The sequence below is a fragment of the Bradysia coprophila genome, unplaced genomic scaffold (genome assembly GCF_014529535.1).
Source record: "Bradysia coprophila strain Holo2 unplaced genomic scaffold, BU_Bcop_v1 contig_138, whole genome shotgun sequence".
Classification (NCBI taxonomy): domain Eukaryota; kingdom Metazoa; phylum Arthropoda; class Insecta; order Diptera; family Sciaridae; genus Bradysia; species Bradysia coprophila.
Window position 1 is genome coordinate 1,747,853 of NW_023503409.1, and position 26,528 is coordinate 1,774,380.

Here is a 26,528-nt window from a genome sequence, read left to right on the forward strand (position 1 = left end):
TCTTAAACCCAAAAGTAAAAACTTAAATGAAGAATATACTGCAACCAATGAATTTCATAGACTAAAAGCAAATAAGTTAGGGATGCGTCCGAATCCTATGCCGACGAATCAGCATTTACAAAAACCTAAAGTGTTACTTACTTCTATCGTTTCTTCAATATTTTAGATTTGGTTGCAGAAAGTGCAAAACAATAAAGAGAAATCGGTAGAATGAAAATGCCTGATTCTCCTTGCAGTTTTGTGACAGTCCGAACAGCAACTTTCTGTCTGAAATTGGCAGAAGAATTATGTATAACAAGAGAGGTTAGGTCGACGGAATTTTCGTTGAAGCATCGCGTTAAAGAAATTTAATGCAGAATGAATGTTAGGAACTTTTTAAGAATCATACCCCTAGGGTAAAGTTTTGTTCCTGTAAATTTTATGTCAATTTAACATACATCCACAAAATGCTGACTACAATGTAGTGTAGCCTAAGGTTCTTCAAGTGAAATAGAAATATAGCGCAAATGACTCATGTGGAAGTTATTTGTTTTATGTATGTTAGACACTTATAAGTTAGTAGCAAATTTTCAAAAATGTTATAAAATTTCAAAAATATTTTTGGATGTTTTGAAAATTTACTTATGAGAGTCTGATTTATAATATAACTTGAAAGCGGCTTTCTTATAACGTATAACTTTCACCTTATACGTCAATTACGTCATTTGCGCAATCCTTCTAAAAATCGAAAAGATGATACACTGTCAGTTAAAGAAGGTACGTTAAGAGGTTCCTAGTCTTCAGTTTAGATGCAAACCAGATACTATTTCGCCATCTCGTCTGGAACAATTTTTAGAGCTCAAGATTTATATAAAATCTTTTTTTGTCTGCCTTTTGCAAGGTAGTAGAATTTTTATATAAGAAAAAAGGAAATTTTACAGCGTCGCAGGTGAAACTTACAATTCTAACATTTTCTAATCTATTTTAATTGATTTAGAAAAAATTGAGTAAAGTGTTTGAAAATAGTTGAAACAAGTGAGAAATAGAGCAAATTGTTCCTGACTTTTTTAGATCTTGAAAATAGTTGGAAACAGTGAGAAAAGTGAGTGCGTGGAATCCCTGAAGTTGGAGAACACCGAATTCTGTGTATCGATTTTGTTGCCTAGTAGAATGACTCTGGCCGACATGAGTTTTCTGCAGTATAAAGTTACGGTTCACTGTGACAAATACTCGTAATGACAACAAGCCAAGATTACGTGCCGGAGTCACATTGGAACTTTTTTTAGGAAAGAAACGCTGATCTAGTTGTGTCTGAGCAGATTGTACAGTTGTTCCTTTCGTTTTTGTTCTTGATTTCAGTGGGCCTTGAAATTTATCTTTAAATGGTTTGGTTTTGTTTTTAGATTTGACTTTATTATTCCGAAATGTTTTTGTCGTTCATTTTCATAGCTCTGCTTTGAGCTGATTTAATTTTGTTCAAGGAAATCTTTGTATCGAACACCAGTAGGGAGATCTCCCGTTGGGGATTAATTTAATAAATAAATCAATTTTCTAAAAATATGTCCTGATGCGAACTTAATATGAATAACGCAAAATTTGATGATGGCTCTACAAAAGTAGATTTAGATTGTTGCATAACTTTGATATTTTTCATATTTGTAAACCAACCAAAAGATGAAATAGTCCAAAGTTATTTTGTCCGTGCACCAGTCTTCCCATTTTTAAGCAGAATGTATGTTTAAAGAAACAAAGTACAGGATTTTGGACCAAAGACTAACAATTAGTTCATGATGCGTTACCTGTTTCTTAAAACATAAGCACCGGCATTGATTATACTATGCTAGACGATGGTGTGCCGATTATGGGCAAAATGCCCTCGACATTAGTTAATGACGCCGTTGATTTATTTTTTTACATTTCCCTATTCAAATAGATTTAAAAAAAACGTTATTAAAACCAGCACAATCTACAAATTCATTGCACTAAAATTAACGAGGCTATATAATTCATAACAAACTAGTTTTAATGAATGCGAGTTTTCATATAGTACATAAAATACATAGACACACATTTTTACAGTATGTCTAATATTGTGCCTACCTAAGATACATGAACTGAACAGAGATTATCCTGTTCACAAGGTATGACATATATCTTGATGCTTATAAACGGGTGAAACAGACAGTAACGGAAACCGAATCGTCCTTCCTGTAATGTTCCTCTTATTATTATTATGATGTACGTATACGGTTCTATCGTTATTACCATTTAATGTTGGAAAACTAAAATTATTTCACGATAGATTCAAAGCCATTCTGAAAATCGTAAACTTCGGTGAGCTTCAGCAAAAAGTCAAGTAGTAGTTTTGCAAAGTGAAGTCGATCCAATGGAGAAATCAGTGCATTTCCATGGTAACTGCTATTCATTCGATAAAGCGTAGAAATTTCGCAATTCGCATGCGTCCACTCTTATACATTCTATTCATCCCGGGAAGCTTTTGTATTAGTGTTGTAGATGTATTTGAAATAGATGATGATACATGCACTTGTTAAGCCATAAAGTCCCCCAAATCGAAAAAGCTACGGATCAATAATTATAGAAAATTTTCCTCTTTGAGTATGAATGGATGGATGACTGGATCTATCTGTCTATAGAAATGAATGAATGATGGTACTCTCATTTTCCATTTCAAACGAAAAATAAAAGCAGAATTAACCCACACACATAACTATACTGGCTTCAATTCAATAAAAAGAGTATAAATGGATTTTGTTAAAATAAAAGAGGTTTTTGATTCCAGTTTCCATCGCTAATTAACATCATTAGAGTCCTTAAAATTTCGAAGCACTGAAGCATTACATGTTCATTGTGGTTTGAGCATATTGCACAAATGGAATGAAAACATTTTGCTGTTATATTCCATGCAACTCATTCATTCATTATGTTTCAATATTTTCAGTAATTAAATTGTGATGTAAAATTAGGTGAATAACGGAGCAGATAGAGTAGCGTCATATGGTAAACAAATCCACTGATGCATAGTTCTTAGAATGGATTGATAGGGATTACACCTTGAGTTTAATAATTACCTCATCTTATCAATTAAGTTATGTTTAACAACTTGCATACATTGCACCGTACGAGCAGATTTTCGCTTAGATAATCATTCTTTGTCAGTGTTTATATATGTTGCCACAAAAACTTGAATTTTTGATATATTACAACTGTACGATGATGAAGAGATTGATGATAACCCGTTGCACCGTTAAAACGTTGAAATATTAACCAACTCGATGAAAGAACAAAGTTCTGGTTTTGGATAAACTTCTACGGCGAAAGTATTTGTCGTCCATGATTAATTTTCCAGTGTGCACAGAGAGAATTGCATTGTAAAACAAATGGATAAATAAAGCTTGCCACACAAAATAAATGAATGCATTTATTGCGCGGAAGGTTCTCCATTTTTAGGTTCGAGTGCATTAATATGAAAATACTATTACAAGTAGATTATTTTTCGCTCATTGTCAGCTTTTCATTATTGTTCACATACAAGCCGAAATACGGTTTGTTTAAATAAAATTGGTGTCGGTCTTGTTTTAGATTTTTTGCTTTATTTTTTAATTTGCCTAAGTTATATATAGGCAAGAAAGACAGTTTATTAGAAAAGTCGTAATGTATCCTCTACTTCGGTTAGTTGTTTATTGGCTAATTTTACCAACTTTCGGAATTTCTCAAGAATCTGATCTAAGACAAATATCTTTACCGGTAAGCTGCTACAGGTACATATTTGGAAACATATTGTCTGTATAGATGATTACCATATAAAAGTGTAAATTGACGTACAATAGGCGAGCAGTGCTAGGATTATATTTTGTTTTACCAACAAGAGACTTATCTAAGAAGTTTTTCCACTCTTTTATAGTGACTAGTAAAAGCGTGTTGCAATTCAAACGTTTTTTTTTGTTCATATATATATCGATAGATATTTTCACAACTGAGTGTCGACATAGCACTTTAGTTTAATACACAACTCGAGAATAAAGTTGAAAAGTTCCGTTTTCGTGTGAATAATTTTCGGTTTAGGAACAAACTTTATTACCTCAGACAATATCAAACTTTTATTAATGGTTGTGCGAAATTTTTACTGCACCACTGAACCACTGATGCATTGTGAATTTTTGCGAGTGATGAATAATTTGAATAAATGGAATGTATTAATTCAAACGTCCAAGTTAAGTGATTCAGTGGACTTTTTAACAATTGTCTGTACTTTCTCTTATAACGGTATAACGCCGCGATCTCCGTTTTTGTCGTTATAATTGCGACATCTATTTCAACACAGTTTCAGGAAGACGCTCGAATCAAGAAAGCAATTCAGATACGACAGTCTCAACGCAGTGAAACATTCAGACAAATAAGACAAAGTTACACTTTGGACGAGGCAGCTAATGAAATACTTAAACTACCAGCGAAGGATTTGATAGAAAAACTACAATTGCGAAGCTTAAACGCAACACAGGTCCTCCAAGCATACATGGCAAAAGCAATCACCGTCCAAGATAAATTCAACTGTATAACAGAGTTTGTACCATTCGCTTTGGTTTGTTTCAAAATTAAATCTCTTCACATTCAGTGGAATTAACAAGTAATTTCTAGGAAAGAGCACAAAACTTGGATAAACTGAATGCTGTCCGTGGACCATTACATGGCATACCTGTTTGTGTGAAGGACGATCACGATGTCATCGTGGACACGACAATGGGCTTAGGGAAAAATCTAAATATGCCAGCATCGTCGAACAGTGTTCTCACCCAGACGTTGTTCGACTTAGGTGCTGTCATATTTTGCAAAACCAATATTCCGCAAACAGTTTTTCGATATTCAAGCGACAATCCTATCTACGGTGAAACACTCCACTATCGGAACGAAAAACTTGCTCCTGGTGGTTCGAGCAGTGGTACAGCATCGCTTCTTGCCGGAGGTGGGGCCGTGTTTGCAACTGGCACTGACGTAGCCGGTTCTGTTAGAATTCCTTCACATTTTAGTAAACTTTGTACTATAAAACCAACTCAAAAGCGGCTTAGTGACAAAGGCATAAAGCAAACGATTCCAAAACTCATCGGAGGTAACGCTTTTAATTCCATTCAATTACGTTAGAAATATTTGTTCATACCTAGGACCTGAAAAGTGCTCCGTCCAATATGAAAAATAATGTTCGTACCTCGGACTAAAAGTCTTTTTTAGCGTATTCGATTCCAGACCTCGCCTTCGGCTCTGTCTGGAAACTTCTCACACGTTAAAAAAGACTTTTAGTCCTAGGTACGAAATGTACTATTTCAACTCCTTTCTGACTCAATTATTCTTACCCACAAGTATTACATAAAAATACATTGACTCGAAGTATGTAAGTACTAGATTTAGATTGTTGTCCTAAATGGCATATGTGATGCTTCCAGGAGCCTTTTGAAGTAGTTGCAAAACTTGTTGCAAAAAATATTTTCCTTTTACGAATTTTGCAACTACTTTGACAACTACTTCAGGTTGCTCCCAGTCGTTTGAAGTAGTTGCAAAAGTTGTCGCAAAAAACATTTTCCTTTTACGAATTTTGCAACTTCTTTTGCAACTACTTCAGGCGGGTATAAAGCCCTTCTTAGCAACAATCTGCAAAATACTTACGATTCTAATGCGGTTCCGATTCCATGGAACGACGAGGTACCGCTAGAAAAATATAATATATAATTAATTTCGAAGCAGATTATTTACTTCAATTTCAGTTATTCGAGTCGAAATCACCGTTAAAATTTGGTTATTATACGTCTCTATCATTCTTCCCTGCAATCGGTGACACAATCTCAACTGTTTTGAATGCTAAAAAAGAATTCGAGAGCTTGGGACATACATTTGTGCCATTTAAAATTGAAAACGACTGGGACATTGTGAAGCTGATGTACAATGTTGTTGGAGTAGACTATGGTATCGATTCGCATTTGAACCAATTATTCTCTAATGAGCCTCCAGCCAGAGGATTGGAAATGATACGATCTTTATGTGGACAACCTGACTGGAAAAGGTGGATAGATTATCAACTTAGCAACGCTACAAAATTAGGTAGTCAGGACTACTCAGCAAGAACTGCTCTTTTCTTACAATCCGGAATTCATCAGAGTCGGGACCGAGATGTTTGGGACTTAATCTACCAGAGAGATCAACTAATCTCAAAATTATTGACTCAAATGCAAGATGATAATTTGGACTTGATTTTAGCTCCAGTTTTTCCTTTTGCTGCCTGTCGCATCAATGATACAGAACCACTATTCGGTAAATAATATTTGAAATATTTATAAAGTTATTGCTCAGAGTCACACACCGCAATCAAAAAGAGCTCAAGTCAAAAAAATACTTCCTCTCTCTGTTGAAGTATTTGAACACATTTACCCCGTTCCAAAAATTTTTTTAAATTATATTAGACACGTGAAACCTTTTAAAAATTATATGCTAATTTTCAAGCAAAAATTTCCGCTTTTAATTTAAAGGAGCTACAGAATACACGATGATTTGGAATTTTGTTGATTTTCCTGCTGGTGTTATTCCTTTCGGCATTGAAACTGGACAAAATATCGACCACTATGACGATGCAGGTGATGCTGTACTAAGATTGGCGAAAGAGGTATGTGTGCCTCTACAATAATATTAATAAAGCGAGTCATTGATTAAGAAACATTGACATTTTACAGTCAACAAAAGATTCAATTGGTTCGCCTATTGGTATCCAGATAATTGGGAAACCGTTCAAGGAGGAGCAAGTGCTACGAGCTTTGAATGAGTTGTTCAACAAAATAGATTCGAAAAAATAAATTTTTATTCAAATTCAATCTGGATTTCATTTGCATTAGAAGATTCATGTGATGAAAAAATATTCGATTGTCCACTAACATTTCAACGATTTTTTCGAAATTTCTGCTAAAAAATTTCGAGTTTCAAGTGGAGATGAATGGATCACATTGTATGCCGGCGATTCCGAGGTCACTAGCCACGCAAAAACAAGACTTTTGACTTTTCGTCTGAGATACTTAGAATATATTGAATTTTACTAATGCGCGTGATAGTGCTCCCTTTGCATTATTTCATCGTAGGTGTAGTGTGAGTGAAGCACCTTTTTTTGGCAACATGTGGAACGATATGGACCAAATAAAACTGTAGAACGTTAACCATGTAAAAAGTTTATTTGAGTTTTGTTGAAATCTAAAATTACTTCACATCCGCTTTTGGAATGTAGTTCCAAGTTCGAAATTGACGTAAATAAATCTCGTTAACAACTCGACTTGATTTTGTGAACCTTGTGAACCTATAACATAGCTTTGTACCGGTTTTGTTCGTATTACATCGCGGTAAGTAAATTTGTATGCTTTAATTTAACGTACAGAAATTCTGATTGAAGTTCCTCTTGACACAGATATTTTAGTGTAACTTTTCTCTGCTGTAACTTTTCACTGCTCTCTAGAATATGATCGAATATAAAGTTAAAATGAACTTTTTTTTTAATTCTCAATTTTTAATTAGCTTTTCCACATTGGTTAGTTATGAATTTCCGCAAAAACCGACGTAAATTATTACCGATATTACTATACAGAGGGAAAAGACTTAATTAGAAAAAAGACTGAGTTCATCGTTGAAGGAGGGAGAAATCGTGATATACACAAAAAACATACAGCGTGTTCGTTAAAGGATTTTTTTTTCGGATAACATTTTCCATCACACCGTTTTTTCTTGCTGAAAAAAATTGTCTTGGATTTTAGCCGAGTCTGCGATGTAAAATTCAGATTCATTAAATATTAACTCGATGTTGCAATTAAAGCGTCTGGAGAGGACGAAAAATGAAGGATAATGTTGCAAGGACAGTTTGTTTATATGCTCTGCACACTAACAGATTTTTTAATTAAAATTTCAGAAATGTATAAATCTGTCTTTGGATCAATGATTAGTCACCAATTAAAGTGAACAAACATTTAGGGACGTCTAGTCACTAAACAAAAAGCATCTTTTTAGGATTAAGACAACAAGACGTGAACGCGTGAAAGATATAGAAAGTAAAATTTTATTGTTTTTTTTTTGTATTGATTTTGTATTAGATTTGTTGCCCATGTCTTTCACTTTTTATTAAATGTTGTGAAAAATTTTTAGGATGGAAAAGTGAGATTTATTCATCACCTCACATCTCGCGTTGCGATTACTTCTTATATTTTTCATCTGCTTGAAGCTCACTATTATAACGTCTGCTACAAACAGGGCCTATTTTAGGAAAATAAAATTCCCCAAGTTCTTTAAAATTCCCGAAAAAATCACTGATTTTATTTGTTCGTCAATCTTAGAAATGATCATTCAAAATTGTTTGACTGGCTTACACATGGTCGAAAACAGCTAAAAAATCTAGAAGATGTTCAGTCTGTGGCCTTAGAGATACATAGGTCAAAAAAATTGATGAATTTTAGGGAATTAATTCCCTTAAATAGGCCCTGCCTACAGAGCAATAAACGGATGGCTTAATGCTGTATATAAATATGTTGCGTCTTGTTGGTTTTGACCTTATTTTTTACGTTGTGCTAGTAGTCCAGGTGATTGTGTCATAAAAAACGGTTTCGAAAATGTATGGAAAAAGTAACGAAATTCTTCCATAACGTTTCGTTTCCAATCGAATGGGCTAAATGAAAATCTCGAATAACGCAAAACAGTGATTGACACTAAATAGCCTCAATACAAACAACACACACTCTACGGATAATAGCGGCAGAGTCAAAATGACCCAAAATTATATCGGCTAAATTCGAAGTTTTTGGACAGAATGATGTTGGACGACTTGTTTATTATCCGTAGAGTGTGTGTTGTTTGTATTGAGGCTATTTAATTGACACAAGCACAAGCATCTGGACTAAAGTATTCCAGGATCTACTTTGACAAAAAATTGATGCAGAAATTCTCGCTTGTATTGCACAATTCATTAAAATAAACCTTTTTTGCATGCCATCTAAGTCACACCATAAGTATATGAATATAATCTTCAAATATTGGAAAAATCGGCAGCAGCAATATTTTCTGGGTATTCCACTATGCCTCTACACTAAGAATACTAATCCAGCCTAATATATATAAAAAGTATGAAACTTGGCACATCTTTTCAGCAAACTCCGAAATGTACAACCACATCACGGAACCCATAACTTCTTTGCTATCGGACAAACGAATGAACCACTGACATGGTTACATAAATTATTATTATAATCGACGAAATATTGGTATAATAATCAATTATGTACCCATTTAATAGGGTTTCTGTAGGTTTAATAAATGTCATCGTGTAAGATTATCCCTTAGGGGTTATCCACAATGATGTCTGAGTCCAGACCGTCTGTGTGTTATAATGGTGAACGAATATAGCATAGTGTATTAACAAAACAGTCTTCTGTCTGATTTTCAACTTTTATACGAATCTTTTTGTATGAAAAATTGTCGTTTATCAATGGAGGAGCACCTTTCATTTATATTCTCAATGTGTTTCTGAACACAAAGTGGAACTGTGTGTTCCAGTTCCATAGATGATGTAGATATTATTGGAGTAGGTATATATGAGAGGAAAAAAAAGCGACTTCAATAATCTTTCACATAACATGGAACCGAAGCATATCATGTATTTTTCTTTTTAGCTAGAGAAACCTTTTCCGTAATGTATGCATATGTATATAAATGTGAAAATTTAGTCGAATGTTATACGTAGCAGGTTTTAGCATTTATCTGAATTCAAATATTAGTATAACTTGGTGGTTCGTATGTGAAAATAAAGTACATAAAGTAGAATTGGTTCACGGGGTATAGGGAAGCATGTTGTAGTCATTGTTATGGTTTCGGAAACGAGATGAGGTTTGGGAGGTGTGAGTATTGTGCTTATGGATGCTTTGCACTTCCGTTTTAATATTAATACCCCACCACAACTGAAGAATGGTTTCAACTCATTTTTGCTATGTGAATTGTGGAATATGGAATAAAATGAAATTGAAGAAATTCGTAGCATAAGCAATGCAATAAACGATTAAGTTGGCAAATAGAGGAAATGTGTAATTGAGACAATGAAATTCTATATTATGAATATATAGAACGGATAGAAGTCACCCTATACTGGGTTGGCGCCGTAGCTTTATTTTGTAAGTAAAGAGAAAATGAAATTTACGAGGATAATGCAATGCTGTTTGTTTTGTGCTACATTTCTGAATTAAGTTTCCTGAAATATTGTTTGATGCATAGTGAAAATGGAATTTTTACTCGAGAAATTTGTGTCAGTGAACGTAACACATTGCACTACTACAACTATGAATGCTGTATATAGCGGGGGAAGCACCCTAATTACGGGATCTATATAAAAATCACTTGATTGCTCCGGATTACCTATGTTTTTGCACTGTGATTTTCTTCACGTCATAGAAACGCCAATGTGTCGCAGAAAAATCATTAAATCTGTTACTTCATTTGTCTAAAGTATCTTCCATGGCTTTACACAATAGTATGTTGTGTTACAAGTATTGTAATGTTGATTTTTTCAGCACTAGACCCAAGTTTTCCTTACGAGCGGAGCGAGTAAGGAAAATTGGGTCGTGTGCTGAAAAAATCTCATTACAATACGTGTAACACATCATGCTTTGTGCCAACCGAGAATTGAAATAGACAAATGCACAAAAATTCAGAATTTTCATTGTAAACAATCACTCTTCGAATTTGATCGATCACGTTGCTTTGCATTTTTTTAAAACGAATGCTGTAATAACTCATACGAATTTCATTTCAACACTGGTTTGAGTGTTGTAATAAGCCATGAAAACGGGTGTTGTAATTTTGGACATTTCAATCTAGTTATCGATATTGAAATCCGTCGTATTTCAATTCTCGGTGGCACAAAATCTATTGTGCCACCGAGAATTGAAATACGACGGATTTCAATATCGATAACTAGATTGAAATGTCCAAAATTACAACACCCGTTTTCATGGCTTATTACAACACTCAAACCAGTGTTGAAATGAAATTCGTATGAGTTATTACAGCATTCGTTTTAAAAAAATGCAAAGCAACGTGATCGATCAAATTCGAAGAGTGATTGTTTACAATGAAAATTCTGAATTTTTGTGCATTTGTCTATTTCAATTCTCGGTTGGCACAAAGCATGATGTGTTACACGTATTGTAATGAGATTTTTTCAGCACACGACCCAATTTTCCTTACTCGCTCCGCTCGTAAGGAAAACTTGGGTCTAGTGCTGAAAAAATCAACATTACAATACTTGTAACACAACATACTATTGCATACTGTGAAAAGTATAGCAGTCAAACCTCATCACTTAATTTTGTCAATGATGTACATACCACCATAGCGAGTTAATCACTTAAGGCTTACTGTATAATTAAGTCTTAGTTATTTTCAGTAACCCGTTTTACCGCATTGAGACAAGATCTTTTAATCCATTAGTTTTAACATATGATTTTATAAAGCCAACTACAGTCATTTTTATAAATGAAATAAATGTCGCATAATTGCCAATTTATAAGGAGACTTATTAACTAAAATACTTCTATCATCAACTTGAACTTCAACGACCGTCTGTAACCCCAGAAAATGATGAGTTTTCCGTCGTTGTCTTAGAAATTAATACAATTTTCTAAGTCCTCAACCGCACATTATTGTGTTACTGAAACTTAATAGTTTTACTAAATAAACTGCAATGTTTTTGCATTAATTTATCAGCGATTTATTTAATGTTTGAAAATACTTTTGTTTTCTGAAACTTACTTCTTTATTCATCATGTATTCACTATCGTCGTTTATGCTTTATGCTAATATGCTTGATCTGCACTTAACTGCACATTGCTCTTATTTATTCAGCATTCCTTTAAAGCTGTATATTACATTACATAAAGTATTAAAAGTATGTATATAGCATTAAGAACTGAACTATCCACATTTCGTATCGTTTGAAATCATAACCCCATACAGCGTGCAGCTCCGCAACATTATTTATACGAAGAGTTTAGTAATATCTGAAGTTTCTTGTACAAATATTCCATTTCGACGACACCAATTAATGTTATAAATAGGATAGAAGTTTGCGTTGTGAGTTCAGCGTCTTCAGGTGAATGTGTACTTGACTTCCTTAATCGCTTATAAGCTGCAAGAGATATGACGATGGGAAACATTATTGTAAAATAATAGTTACAAATAAGATTTTCAATTAAAATTGCTTTAGACAGAGTGATTGTAGACTAGATGGTGTTGTAAGTAAACTTTATTATTTAATACTATTTTGGCCTCGTGGTTAAATCTGAGGTGAATCAGTGTGCTACCAACAAATTATAACATGTTGTAAAGAGTTGATGTACGGTTTTAGGACTTTTCAGAGGCGCTTCAGTACATTATAACGTGAACGGCGCAACGGAAGTGGTTTCCGCAACGATCGCTCAACATTAGACTAATTGTTCAGCATCAGGTAGATCATAGGTCATAGTTCAATTTTGCTTTACATCATGTGTTTGTTGATTTTAAAACAGCATATGACACAGTTTTTCGGAAGAACCTATGGAGTGCGATGGAGGAAATGCGATCAGTTTGCAGAGTTTGCAAATTAATGAGTATTTTCGGATATTAAAGGTTTACCATCGCACTTCATAGCTTCCTCCAAAAACGATTTTACAACGCGTGATTCAACTTCGCTTCAGATTCACGTGCTGTTGAATCTCTACAAGATAAAATGCCACCAAAAGTTGATAGAATTCACCAAAAGTTGATAGAATTCATTCTGTGTTTATACAGGATTTTGTTGACGGTATCTCGTTCTAAATTTCGAATTATTGATTGAAGATTCCCGTGTAGATTCAAGTCGTTGCGTTCTTAACCAGAACGTTTTTGCAAAGTGGATCACAATTGTTTCCCAATACTCATGGATTAACATATTAGAAACCCACCACCAACTAATGAGATGGCAAAAGCAAGGGTGCCAGAGCACCGCATGACTTTTAAGTCGATCGATAAACATTCAATATTCCTTTATTTTACCTGGAAAACATACTAATTGCAGGGGTGGTGTTATCTAACATGCAGAAAAAATCAAGTTTAAACGAATATACACCAAAACAAACAAACAGAGCATAATTACTCTTCCCTTTCCCATGAATCGCGTGTAGCGAGAGTGGATATAAAATGCGGTTTCCACCTCCGGAAACAATGGCGGTCAGAGGTTAGCGTGGTCTAACCATCTTCAGTCGGTTCCACTTAGAAAGTAGGTCTTCTACGATCATCGAGATTAAATCAGCCTCTTGATCAGCCTCTGCAGTCGAAAACCAACCTTTTGGGAGTCTAGAGCTTGGATTTTCCACCGTAAGCGACAATTTACTACAGGAATAAGGGACGAGCTCTATTTCACTACAAATTGTTGTGTCTACTCTTTATTATCCATAAAAAACCGTATAGTCTAAGAAAGAAAGAAGTAAGTGTGAACGAATGAGAAGAAATCGGGCGTTCAACGGTTCACCGACTTTTAAACTTTATTGTTTATTACTGCAAACTCGCACTAAATATAGAAGCTTATCTCAAGGTTATGAGTGCACGCAGCTACAAAGAGTAGTAAGATTCACATTTTTACAAACGTGTAAAACATTCTTTCGTATCTATCACATTTTAAACAGATTTCTGGTGATTTACAACAGTGACGTACATTTATAGCTCACAGTGTGAGCCTCACACGCTTTACTGAACAAACATTTCAAAATTTCAATGTTTTTAATTTTGAAGTGGTAATAGCTTCTGTTTATTGAATTGCTTGCGATAGTATCTGCACTTTCTTCATATGATGATAAGTGAAACCTCAATTTGTTCATAAAACATTGAACAGCTTATTCTCATTAGTCATTGGTATTGACCGCTTGCATGAATATTATTTCGGGTGAATGTTAACTTAAACTATAGTCTTTGTCATAATTACTCTTCGAAAGCGAATTAATGGAAATGATTGAAATTGAGAACAGGTCTGGAATGAAGCATAAAAGTTGAATTGCACTTGATTCCAAACGAAAATTAATTAATTAAAACAACTATGAATCCATGCAGCCATTCATGTCCTTGATTACAATAAGCTGCAATTATTGAACTAGGCCTCCTACAGTGCCATTGTATACTTGCACCAATATAATCCTAATATCATTGTACACAGCAAAAATTTCAATATAACTTCAACTACAAGTTGAACGAACTGATATTCACAAAAGTACGAGAAAGCAGCTCTTATATGCACTGCATACACCTATATTATATATGTTGCTCTACGCTTGAAAAATCACTTTTCGCTGTGGTTAAGCTGTATATTAAAGATTAATTTTCATTATTGATTTCTAACAAGTAGTTTTTCACAAAATATAGTATATGGAATGGAGTAGAAAATCATGAGTTGCATTTCTTTCCGATTTATTGTTATACACGATTTGTAAAACAATCTCTTCAATATCCAACCCTGAACCAGCTGGTCGTTTGATGCAAGATTGATACTGGAACAAACTTTTTTTGTAGTCTGTCGTGTGACCACATGTATAAAATCTCAAAGAAAAAACACTTACACATTCCCATAGCAATTAATCTGAGCACCTACACAACCGTAAAAAAGCATACACATAAACAACCATCAAAATCAACTTTACGAACGTACATTTGCACATTACGTTACTCGAATACAACGAAACGATTTACGAGTTCCCAAATATGTATACGGTCAAAAAGCGCGCATGTGTTCTCCTGAAATTTCATATCGAGATTGTAGGATTGTGCCATTCGTATGCAAACTTTGACAAGTAAAAGTACCACTACCGACGCAAGCCATATGAACGTGGTGGTGGATACCGATGAATGTAGTATCTATAGTATAACGAGACGTCACACAGTCTCTACAAACAGATTATAGACTCAGTCTCAGCTCGACCAGGCTAGGCACAGCTAGTAATATCGGTAGAAATTTGTGTCACGTTTCATTATTACACACTCAATCAATCTATTATTTTCTATATTATTTTTTTCTTTTTTCATTTGCATTAGTTTTTCCGAACTCGAGACATGAACGAAGAAAGTTCTTATTGATCTTATAGTGAATATAATGTGGTGTGTGGTATGAGTTTGCCATTTCGTTAAACAGATATATAATATACATATATAATCCGCAAAAAAAGAAGACTTTTCTATGAGTTCAAATCACAAACTGACAACTGTGTTTGGCGAATTTTTCGATTTTCCCAATTATGCTTAAACATTTTTACTTAATTTAGTAACTGAAAGGTGCTCAAAACTGAGAAATTTGTCGGTTGTTGCTGTAGAAAAACTGAAAAACTTTTTTTTCCGTTGAAAGTGTTTTTAACATAACGTAAAGTGTAAAAATAAAATAATAAAATTATACATGTGTATGTGTAAGGTTTCAAAATATAAATAACTTACATATTTTAACCTAGTATAGGGCAGATATATATATATATTGAACAAATATTTGTATGCAGTTTCATGTGTGAAGTTTGATGTATAGTTTTTATTCCATGTGTGCACAAATATAGCTTTCGATGCAATTGTTTTGTGAAAGATAAGAGCTCAGTAAACCGAAATGTTCTCAACGCTACGAAAGTAAGCTGATGTCGAATAAAATTATGTAAAGAAAGCAGAAGAAGAAGGATATCTTTCTGAATTTAACTGAAGCAATTTAGGTCAACGTTAGTGAATCATAAGTGGAATCATATACATATTATGTTGTAAAAAAAAGTCATAGATAAAACATAATAGTAGAATCCTGTATGTTAATGTAAAATCTAAGTAAATGCGACTTGTGGTGATAAGCAACAGTACGTGCAGCAATTTATCTAAAATGTGAAACATCCGATTAATGATTTTAAATTCGTCAAATAAATCTAATTTAAAAAAAATTGTGGAAATTTATTAAATGCATCAACTATAACACTAATAATAACAACAACCTGATATGGTAGAACATACTCAGACAAGTGATTAAATTACAAAATAAAAATCAAATAAATTGGATGCTAATATTGCATATTAATGTATTGGGTAAGGTAAACAATGAACACAAAAAACACCTTAAAAATTATTTAATTTTATTTTACTATGAACAGTAAACGAATGATCGGCAAACACATATTATATACACAGACATCCATTTAAGCGGCACACATAAAACCTATATAATATTTTCATTCACTTTAATGTTAAGCTTTGCTCTGCAAGTACAAATTATTTGAAGGTGAACCTCTGTAGTATGTGATACAAAAATTTAAAAGACAACTTTTTTGTTGTTGTTTTAAATAAAAATAAGAACCTCATTTATTCTGAAAGCGTAACAATTAATACGCCTGTCACATCGATCATAAATATTCGTCATTAGGCAATATGTTTCTTTTGGCATAGTTTACACATTTGGGGTCAAGAAAATTTATTTAAAAAAAGTAGAATCAACTACACATTCTGTTCTGTTATGAATGTATTCCAAGTGAATATCCGATGTCATGCCAGTAACTTCCAACAGTTAATATATTCGTGCAGTGATTTGCATATTCAATGTTAGCATTGAGATTGCACATAATTAATATGAGTGAAACAAACAATTCCAATCGATTATTAGGAAGATTTTTTCGAAATTACAACCCATCGACATTGATTCATTCGTAATTAGTTATAAATTAGCTTTGGTTGTCTTACACTACACCTCAATCAGCAACCGGTACTGTTTAATCACTTGCTTCCAAATAAACAACAGCGAGGGCTTAAAATATGATTCTTTTAATTGGTATATCTATTTTTATTCACGAAATCATTGTGGGATTCTGTACAGAATATGTCGAGCCAAACAGCAACATTAGTTACAAAAATATGAAAAACCAAATTTATGTTTCTTATAAAAACTCCAGGCCTTTTTGAGTATATGAGTCGAACACTTTCAATGAAACCACGGGGTCTACCACAAAACTCCATTTTCTCGCTGTTTTATTTTGTACGAATTCACATTGGGTTTTGTTGTTTTCAAAGAGCGGACGCTGCGTCCACCCGTTAGATGACTTACAAGAAATTACATTTTATATTTAAAACAAAACAAAATGATGTAAACAATGAAGCAAGTATACTTAAACCCATTCATTGAATACAATTTCTATATATTCATTCACAGTTCAGTTTCATGTTGAACTTTCGAACTACTAGGTATTACCCAGCCATATATTAAAAAGTACAATATCCTTTCAAAATTACTCTTATTTTCATGAAAAAATATTTTCTCTATTAATAACGATACCATCGGATATTTATAGTATGTTGAGTATCGTCTAATTGAATGCATGAATGTAATATAAGTCATTATACCAATTATCTGTAACGCCGAAAAAGTTTATTTTTTTATTTTTAGTAACATAACTCGGTAACTAGTTTTCTTTTATTTATAGACACACAATGTATGATAGTAGTTGTGTAGGGGTAGTATTTATATTTACATTTGATTTAAATAATTCAAATTTTAATAATGCAAACTTGATAAGCAACTACACGTATTTATTAAGCACACACAACGGCGGCAATTGCAAATATTTGTGCTTTTCGAAATACTTTGTTTGAATATAATAAGCTTATCCGAATGTCGTCAATTTGAATACTGCATAATGAATGCAAACTATATCATATCCGAAGTTATTGGGATAGGAGATATGGATTTTAATGTTCACATTAACAAATATTTGCTATTTGTTCACATCGATTACCATTACGACGACAGCTCAGAGTAATAATCTAAAATATCAAATTGGAAATATGTACATCACCAACGGGGTGATTAAAGTTATAAATACTTTCACCTTTACTATTTTGCTGCATAGGGAAATCAGGTGCAAGGATATTAGTGGTTAGGTACACGTAGTTTGTGGGTAGTATAGGTATTACTATCACACAGTTCCGTATTTTTTACATGACAAGTCTCAATGATATCAGTTCAGCTATTATGGAAACGGAATTTATATTTCCAAATTCAAGTTTGTTGTTTCTGTTTTGTAGAATTATTCACGTCGTGTACATTTCTGTGCATGTATTTAGACTGTTACTAATAAAAAAAACTGTCTAAATTTACGATTTAGGTATAAAAAAAGTTTCTGGAAAAATCGAACAAATTATGGGCACTCTCCTAACGGGAACTTTATTTATTTATATCACGCGAAAGGAATTGTTCGGTAATTATCTAAAGAAGAAATTGTGTTGTAGCAGAAACATAATTTTTGTCGAATACATTAAAAGTTAGATTAAACAGTTTGTTTTTTTCGAAAATTTTGACCGAAATCCTAACCAGTAGGACGTCATTTACAAAAGACGTAAGTTTTTTTTATAAACAGTGAAGTTGCAACAAAAAGATTTGCTATAAGATAAATGAAGAACACGGTCATAGGGGGAGTTATTCTATAAAACTAGATGAAAAGTGGTCGATTTTACAAATGTGTCTTTTATCCTCTATAAACCTCAGCAGAAATTCAATCACAAATATTGAAGATGTTTTCATTGCGATTGCGAAACGGACATTTTATTTAGAAATTAAAAAAGAAACGAAATGATATTGACTTTTAATTCCAATAAAATGGTTGCCCTTTACAACTAAAGCTTTCAAGATACTTTCTTTCTGTAGTTTGTGACAAAGGACAGTTTTATACGATGAATCTCGTAAGCATTATATCTCATGACAAATCACTACATTCCATTCAATCAAGTATCCTCAACTTTATTCTATTTTTAGGATTTTTCTTTGCATCGTGTCGCTTATGCAATTTTTAAAATGTCTTCCAGCTCTTTGTCATATTATACCTACCTATATATAGGTATCTAAACAGTATTTGAGACAAGTATTACGAAGAAACGTTTTATCGAATTCGAGTAAGAAATGTTGGCAGATAAAGCTAAATTAAATTCATCTATAAAGCAGGTATTTCGTAGGATCAAACTGACAATAATTCTCCAAACAAAAACACAAAACAAAAGAAGCATCCAATTACTTTCCATTACGTCTAAAATTATTATTTTGTTTTTGATTGAGCAGAGCGAAAATAAACAACCGAAAATATCTTCATTTTATCAACAAGCTGTTTAGCAAGCGAACGAACAAAAAAAATGCCGTATGTTTGATGTAAGCGTTACAACAACATTATAATTGCTCAATTGTTATCTCCGTTCAGAAGTCTTCCTCCGCATAGGTGAAAGGTTAATTCGTAGGCAAATTTGAGTAATAGAAAACAACTCCGAAGTTCAACAATTTTAAAAGAATTCTGAAAATATTTCGATATTTCAGCCAACAATTGCTAGAATAAATGTGTTGTATAAATGGGATTATAGCAACTCGAGGAATTTTGTGTCGATTCCAAGTAAAGCAGAATAAAAATAACAAAAGTTCTCTTTTCGATGCTAAGTCTAATTCTTAGAAACCTATCCGTGCTTTATTATCCGTTATTCATTTCAAGTTTGAAAACAATTTTTTATTTATCTCCACATTTGATATATAACAAGAACTCGTGTTATTATTATGTAGATGAGGCTAATTAAATTTAACAGACACATGCAACTCCAACTACATGTGCAAAGTCACCGTACCAAGACTGACTTGTTCGAGAGTCTTTAAAGACTTTTTAATTACTTTCAATGTGTTTCGTACAAGCTGTCAATGTACAGAAGCTATCCAATTTTCAATTACTCAAAATACATTTAATAAATCCTAGGTTTTGTCTTCACAGAAACGCCTTAAGATCTGCTTCGTAGTTAATGTAAAAGGGACTTAATTGATTTTTGATATTTATTCAGTTTTGCTGTACGCTGTACGTGTATTTAAATCACTTATTGACAGAGGAACTTCATTTTCTATGAACTAGATACATCAAAAATTTATTTTACAACATAAACATATTCCCATAAAATTTCCGTTTCATTGCTACTCATCCATTATACATATATGCTATGCGTACCCCGTATAATATGTGTATATACATACTTTAGTGCCTATATTTAAATACAAAAAAAAAATCAAATAGTTAATAGTAATTAAGAGTTTCTAAAATACACCTTCAATTTATACATATCTCCTTCGGTTGTTCAATATATCTATGTACAACATGAGAATGTGTTTGTTATTTCAGACATTATATTTCACTTTTGATGTTCAAACAGTCAACGAATTTTATGATATTTTTTTTTCTCGATAAATTTTAAAATATTAAGAGAGACTCACTAAAAAACATTATTTGCTGGCAGCAACTATATCCAGTGTAGATTTGTGTGAATCGAAGTAGCGCTAACTTTCGCAAAAACTCGCAAGCCTTGTAACCGTCCATGAACATTTGTATCATGACCAATCTGTCTATAACTTACTGTTTTTTGACGGCTTAAAATCTTTTTAAGAATCAGTATTAGCAGGAATGCAGTAGAATTCATGTCAGTTAGAATCAATTCGAAAGTACTAATGGATGAAATATTTCAACTCGTTTCGTTAAATTAAATGCCTAATTTCCGGTGGAACTTTTTGTTTAATGTCGCAACAAATTAATTTATCGTAACTCAGCTTCTTGCAGCAGTATCTAATTCACCTAAGTATCCATCTCTCTTTACTTTGGACATTGCAATAAGTTCTAAAACCATTTCCAATATTGTTAAATGAAGATAAATCACATCGCCTCGCTGGAACCGTATCTGTTTAGGAAGTACGGGTAACTAATAACTTACTCTAAAACAAACTTTTCTTCCCTTTAAATAATTTCATCGCGCAGAATGAACAGTGGTTAAGTTGATTTTATTAAACTTTTCCGGCGTGCGGTAGTTAGTTTGCAATTCAGGTTTATTTTTGTTATAAGAAAAGTTTGTAATCATACATCTAACGTGTTTCATGAGCCACAACTCATTGCTTATTTTTGTTGTCGTTATCGATAACAGATGCTGGTCGTTGTAATGGTAAAATCATTTTAGCTTTTTATTATATGCTATCAGTGCAAGACACAGCTAAAATGTATACAAGAGTCATATCAGTATAATCAATTTTTGGCTGAGATTTGATTGTCCTTTCCTGTCTTATTAACTCTTCCTGAGACACTTTCCACACGGGAAAAGATATTCGTCCCGCTTTCAAAATGTTTCAACATTAGCTCCCCTCTTTTATACAATGTATACGACTAACATTTCCCATTGACACGCACTCGAAACACAAAAAGATATTTACTCATTCAAGGTGCCCAGTCGTGGTCTGTTCGTACCTGAATTTAAAAATGCTTCGCAGGTTTTTTAATAGACTGATACAATTATAAAAATCTGATTTCATTGACGATTTATGAATAGAATTCCATTATTACGATTCCTTCAATGTATGCCAAGTAAGTTGAAGAACAACTAGATACACTCATGAATTATTGTTGTTTTTCTTGTGAGTGGGCTACCCATCAAGACACGGTCACCGTCTTACTATTATATTTTTGTTTATTCAAATTTATAATTTTACACAATAATTTATATTTATATTTTTGGTATATAGATATAAAATTGGATCGAAATAATCTACGTTTCTCAATTATGTAACATATTTTTAGTTTATTTATTTCGAAAATTAAACAGGGCATCTGGATGAATTTATTTATTGTCACACAAAACGCCCAAACGAAATATACTGCTTCGGTGTTGTATATCTTTTCGTATACGTACAGTTAAACAATTTCGACTTGGCAACACACTGACTCGTTGACTTTCGTTTGACAATTCAAGCTAAATGGGTGTATTTTTGATCTTCTATCTAAATATATTTATGTATATGGACAAGTACAAAGTGGATGGTATATATAATACACACAAACAAAATATACATATAAATTTATAGAAAACAAATTTCCCAATTTTCAACAGAACAACGAAAGCGAATATCAATATTTATCCCAAGAAATTCTTGAACGAAGTTCTGTTTCGTAATTTTCCTTTTTATTCAAAAGCACATAAAATTAAATGGGTAAGGGAGGGGTTATAAAATTCCTTCTTTTCAGCGCACTATGAATATAGGCATATAACATATAATATATAGCGAATACAGCACATCATCTTATCACCAAAATACTTCTAGTCGGTTTATGTATACTGAAATGGCATTTTTCTTTTAAGTTTGTTCATGCTTTTTTGTTATTGTTTTGATGTTTATGCCTTCATGGTAGAAACGGCAAAAAGCATTGCCTTCAAGGCTCATAAATAGTCTTTTTTTTGTTTTTGTGACGGTATTTCGGTTTAGAGCTTAATGGAAAACCATACTTAGGAAAAGGTATAACGAGGTACAATTAGAAATTGTAAATGGACAGCCAGCACCTTATTATGTAAATAGGACACTAAGGAGTATATTGGTATACACATATGTGTGTCATTGTAACATAAAACTTTATCAATAAACTTGTAGGGTAGGAAATGGAACTAATGTCTCTAGATTTTTAAGAGCTTTATGTGCGTATGATATTGACATTTTCATCGGATATTTTGGGTTTATTTTTGAGGATAGAACGACCAGACAAAATCAAGTCCCCCAATCAACTCGCACCGTACACCATTTATATGTCTATTTACTTTGTATATAGCATTGACCCGCTCTTCGTCCGCATTTATCCCAGTATTTGCTTAAAATGTTTACCCCTCGATTTCTTACCTCTCAACTCAACAAACGGAACAGTTTTTTTTTGCCAAACATTTTTTCAACTAAGGCAATTTTTACGAATTGTGTGTGACTAAACAAAAAGAGAATATTACCCGAACGGCCAATCGTTGATTTTTATGTCAATCATTTTTAAAGTACCCGTGTATCGTTTCGGTATTACATAATCCACCCATTTAAACGATTTGTCTAACACTTTGTTTGTACATCTACTCCATTCCAAGTATTCCACTTAAAATCTATTTATCGACATAAAACAATTTGAGATAAGTAATTTAATTCTCTTTATCCCCCTGCTTTTAACAATACTCTCATCTGGCTAATAGAGAATTCTAGTATGTGCGCACAGTGTGCGGCACTCTGATTGAAATAATAGTCTGCTGTTTTTTAAAATTTACTAAAATCGTCACGAAATCGATTCAATGTTCTACACCTTTCTCATAAATAAGCTACGATTAAAGAATAAGTCTGTTTTTGTTGTAAAGCTTAAAGTCCTTGGGAATACGAAATTCGTACTCTTTACAGCAAGATTTAGTAAAGTTAGGTCGAAAGGGTGAAATGATTCCATTGTTGTTTTTTATAATGGAATTTACACATAAGACACTTTCACTGTTATCCGACGCCACACCCATTATTGATCCACTCTTTATTAGCTGATAATAAGATTATTTGTTTGCATTTACTTTTACCAATCTTCTCGTTTTTGGTACATGGATTTTGCTAGTAACCCATTAGCGTTTATCTCGTTAAATGGATGAAGAATCACATCTTAACTTACACACAAATTTGTGTATTGAACTGACCAATTTGATACTGGTGTTGAATGAAAATTCTGCCAACTTTTTATTCGTGTGATTTCAATAGACAGTATTTTCATTAAGGTGCATCGATTTTCAAATTTTAATCCAAAGAGCCCATAGTGATCACGTTTTTAAAAATCTCTTTTGCTTCGAATTCTTTAAGAAATTAAGTATTAATTACGGTTAATTTGACCTAGGTCAAGGTTCATCTTCAGTTTGAGATTTCACTCCGAAGTGGATCAATTTCTCTTTGAGAACAAAATTTTAATTTTGAATGGCCGTAAAGTTCACGAAAATAAAAAATTTCAAACTTAATAGTGACATACTTAGTTAAACTTTGTACTGTTCTCTCCATTTTATGACCAAGATCACCGGGTCCATCGGAAATGGTCTCACTGCTATAAATGTTTGAAAAATCCCTAACATGTGTAGAGGTGTGCGCCAGTCAAAAATTCTCGGCGGCGGCTAACCGAGTGTAGATGTGCCGGCGGCGGCGCGCCGAAAACGATATTTCTCGGCGGCTCGGCTCAGCCGCGGTGCGCCGATATATTTTGAAAAATTTTTTAAAAAAATCTAAAAATTCATAGAAAAGTCAATGTTTTTACTGAACTCGGCGGCGCACACCTCTAAACATGTGAAAAATGCTCTATTCAAAAATTGCTCGAACCGCACTATTAAAATAAAATAAAAATTGCGGAAAAATAATCAGGAGACTCAGGTGGTTTTGGCACACTATGTGCTTTTTGGATTAAAATTAAAATTAAAATTTTTAAAATCGATCCACCCTAATCTTCATTGAATTTCTCATGTAAATGCTGCTTGATAAATGAATTAATATTTTGTTCGCAAAACTAAGTCGAAAACTGAATTTAAATTCTGAATAGGTAATAATCAACAATTGAAGGCGGAAAACATTAAAAGTGAAATTACATTGTGCTAAAATAAAATCAAAACTTAAAAACAGAAAAATAAATAAAATAAATTCAAACAATCGTTATCCGTCACGGTGGCATCGCCGAAAGGCCCCAAGGGGGCCAAAAAAGGTCGTCCAACAAACAATCAAATCGCAAGCGATAACACTTCGTCACAGCGAGGATCGGTTGATGGGGCCATGCAAAAATGTGGTCTATGCTCACTTTTGTCACGTTTATTGCGTCGGGCTATGTGCGTCGGATCTAGACGTGGTAGCGGTGAATCATATTACCAGGAACTAGCAGAAACTAACGTGAGTAACTCAATAGAATGTGAATGTTTTCGTTTGATAGCATTTGAATGTGAAATAAATTAGCACGTAATAAAAACGAAACAAAATTACCATACTGGATTATGAGACGAATAAATATTGTTCCTGGTTCTGAACGAAACAAAGAAAATGATTTTGCATTAAAAGAAAATCAGCGAAAAATTCAGAAGAATGAAAATATTTTCGTTTTAAAAATAATTGAAATAATTAAAAAGGCATACAGGTTGTGGCTTTATAGTAAACCATTAATGAAAATTAAGTTGTCAGATTTTTTTAAAAATTTAAATCCGTATCATCGTTGTATTTCTCTTGATGCTTGATGTTGTTGATTAATTAAGAGTTATTTATTGGTGTGTAGATCTTAATATAGAGTACATTTTATGAATTTTTCTTTCTTAAAAAAAATTAAAAATAAAGAATTCCTGACAGAATTTATGATAGGCTTCGTATAAATGCGTGGAAGTAATCTGCAAAATTGCGGTAAACACATATTTTAATCTACGCATCGATAAATAATACTAACCAAGGTTAGCCAGAGACACACAACTACTACTACGGAATTTATTATAAAACTTGAAATAATATTAACGTTGTTTCTTGTTTGATTTTGTGATCGTAATATCTTCAAAATTAGTTTATTTCACCGACTGTTTAAACATCTTAAACATGAAACAAAGAAACTCAAGTTTGTTTTACAAATTGGCTCTTTTTAAACGAAATCGTTTCAACGCAGCGGTCCGCTGAATGTTTATGGTTTGTTAGCATATCGGAATACGGTTTATACTTTTGAACGAATCCAGTGAAGTCTTTTAGTCTTCCACTGAAAAGCGAACCTGGGCTTTTTTGTCGCTGGACAATGCATTTTGTTTTAATCTCATCATTCAAAAAACTGACAATATATTGCCATAAAGAATGTCTATAAAAAAATCTTTATTAAAAGATGTTTGTCCAATGGCTCTGAAACCGAATCCCTATGATAGTATTGCGTACCAATGAATTTATCCGGCTTTTCTAACTATAATTTTAATTTAGTGAAAAAAAACAGAAACTTTTTCCTCCGTTCGCAACCATTGTGGATGCAAAGAAAAAGTTTTAATATTCCATTCTTCAATTGAGTTTGTGCAACGAATGCAATCACTGCTATGCAAATGTTTTTCTTTCACTACACTCTGTGCTGCATAAAAAAATCTCTGTATTCAGAAACTTTGAAAATGAAATTCATTCTCTAATCAATGCGAACATTTTCCTACCGAGCTTTCATACCTAAATAATAATCACCAACGCTGTGTATAAAACAGCATGCATATTTGCCTTATCTCAATTTCAGACTTTCAGGTTGTTTGTATTATTAACGAAACCAACAATTTTATTGGAGAGTATCATAGTGAAACCGATTTTTTGCTTCAATAAAGAATTTTAATACAGAAAAGAAATTTAAATAAAAATAAAATTATCGAAGGTCGCGATATTTTCTCAATTCTGCAACACATGTGTTTGGAATTTGGAGAATTATTGACTTATTGACTTTTTTCTGTACGAAACAAACTGTGATTATACAATGAGCCATTGTATGATTAAACAATGTCATTATGTGTATTGTTTCACATATATATAAATATAATTATACGTGATACCATACACTGCAAAAATTCTCTAATATAGTATTTCATCGTTGAAATAGCTGATAACTAATGTTAATTTTTTTTTTATGAGAGATAAGAAAATCACAACTCGAAATGTTGTTAAATTA

At 32.9% G+C, this 26,528-nt stretch overlaps 2 protein-coding genes and 1 long non-coding RNA gene across 9 annotated transcripts in view; 2 read left to right on the top strand and 1 right to left on the bottom strand.

Annotated features, from left to right (window-relative positions):
• Positions 1-3,651: 3,651 nt before the first annotated feature.
• On the top strand, positions 3,652-6,851 carry LOC119073180 (fatty-acid amide hydrolase 1-like). The gene is made up of 7 exons (XM_037178486.1): positions 3,652-3,744; positions 4,322-4,579; positions 4,636-5,104; positions 5,612-5,691; positions 5,754-6,297; positions 6,513-6,646; positions 6,714-6,851. Exons 1-7 carry the CDS (start codon positions 3,652-3,654, stop codon positions 6,831-6,833), a joined length of 1,698 nt encoding a protein of 565 aa, XP_037034381.1. The 3' UTR covers positions 6,834-6,851.
• Positions 6,852-11,613: 4,762 nt separating this feature from the next.
• LOC119073366 lies at positions 11,614-14,819 on the bottom strand. Of its 2 annotated transcripts, none has more exons than XR_005087037.1 (3): positions 14,711-14,819; positions 14,622-14,649; positions 11,614-12,184 (listed from the first exon to the last, which is right to left on the bottom strand). It is a non-coding gene; the product is annotated as an uncharacterized LOC119073366 (long non-coding RNA). The 2 variants fall into 2 exon arrangements; XR_005087036.1 differs by lacking the exon at positions 11,614-12,184 and adding an exon at positions 14,368-14,552.
• Positions 14,820-14,971: 152 nt separating this feature from the next.
• Positions 14,972-26,528, top strand: part of LOC119073361 — a 72,629-nt gene continuing 61,072 nt past the window's right edge. For 2 of the 6 annotated variants that reach the window (XR_005087034.1, XM_037178763.1), the window contains exons 1-2: positions 15,076-16,104; positions 24,420-24,760. Coding sequence is in view for 5 of the 6 variants with exons in the window: in XM_037178763.1 (XP_037034658.1) it covers positions 24,647-24,760 (114 nt within the window). In the remaining variant the exon portion in view is untranslated. Of the gene's footprint in view, positions 16,110-24,419; positions 24,761-26,528 lie in introns of all 6 variants that reach the window. The other 4 variants (XM_037178766.1, XM_037178764.1, XM_037178762.1 and 1 more) reach the window with 4 other exon arrangements.

Excerpts from the sequence above, each read along its gene's own strand:
- LOC119073180 (XM_037178486.1), top strand. The coding sequence starts at position 3,652 with ATGTATCCTCTACTTCGGTTAGTTGTTTATTGGCTAATTTTACCAACT. Across the intron at positions 4,580-4,635 it reads AGTTTGTACCATTCGCTTTG|GAAAGAGCACAAAACTTGGA; the intron begins GTTTGTTTCAAA and ends AGTAATTTCTAG. Across the intron at positions 5,105-5,611 it reads GATTCCAAAACTCATCGGAG|GCGGGTATAAAGCCCTTCTT; the intron begins GTAACGCTTTTA and ends CAACTACTTCAG.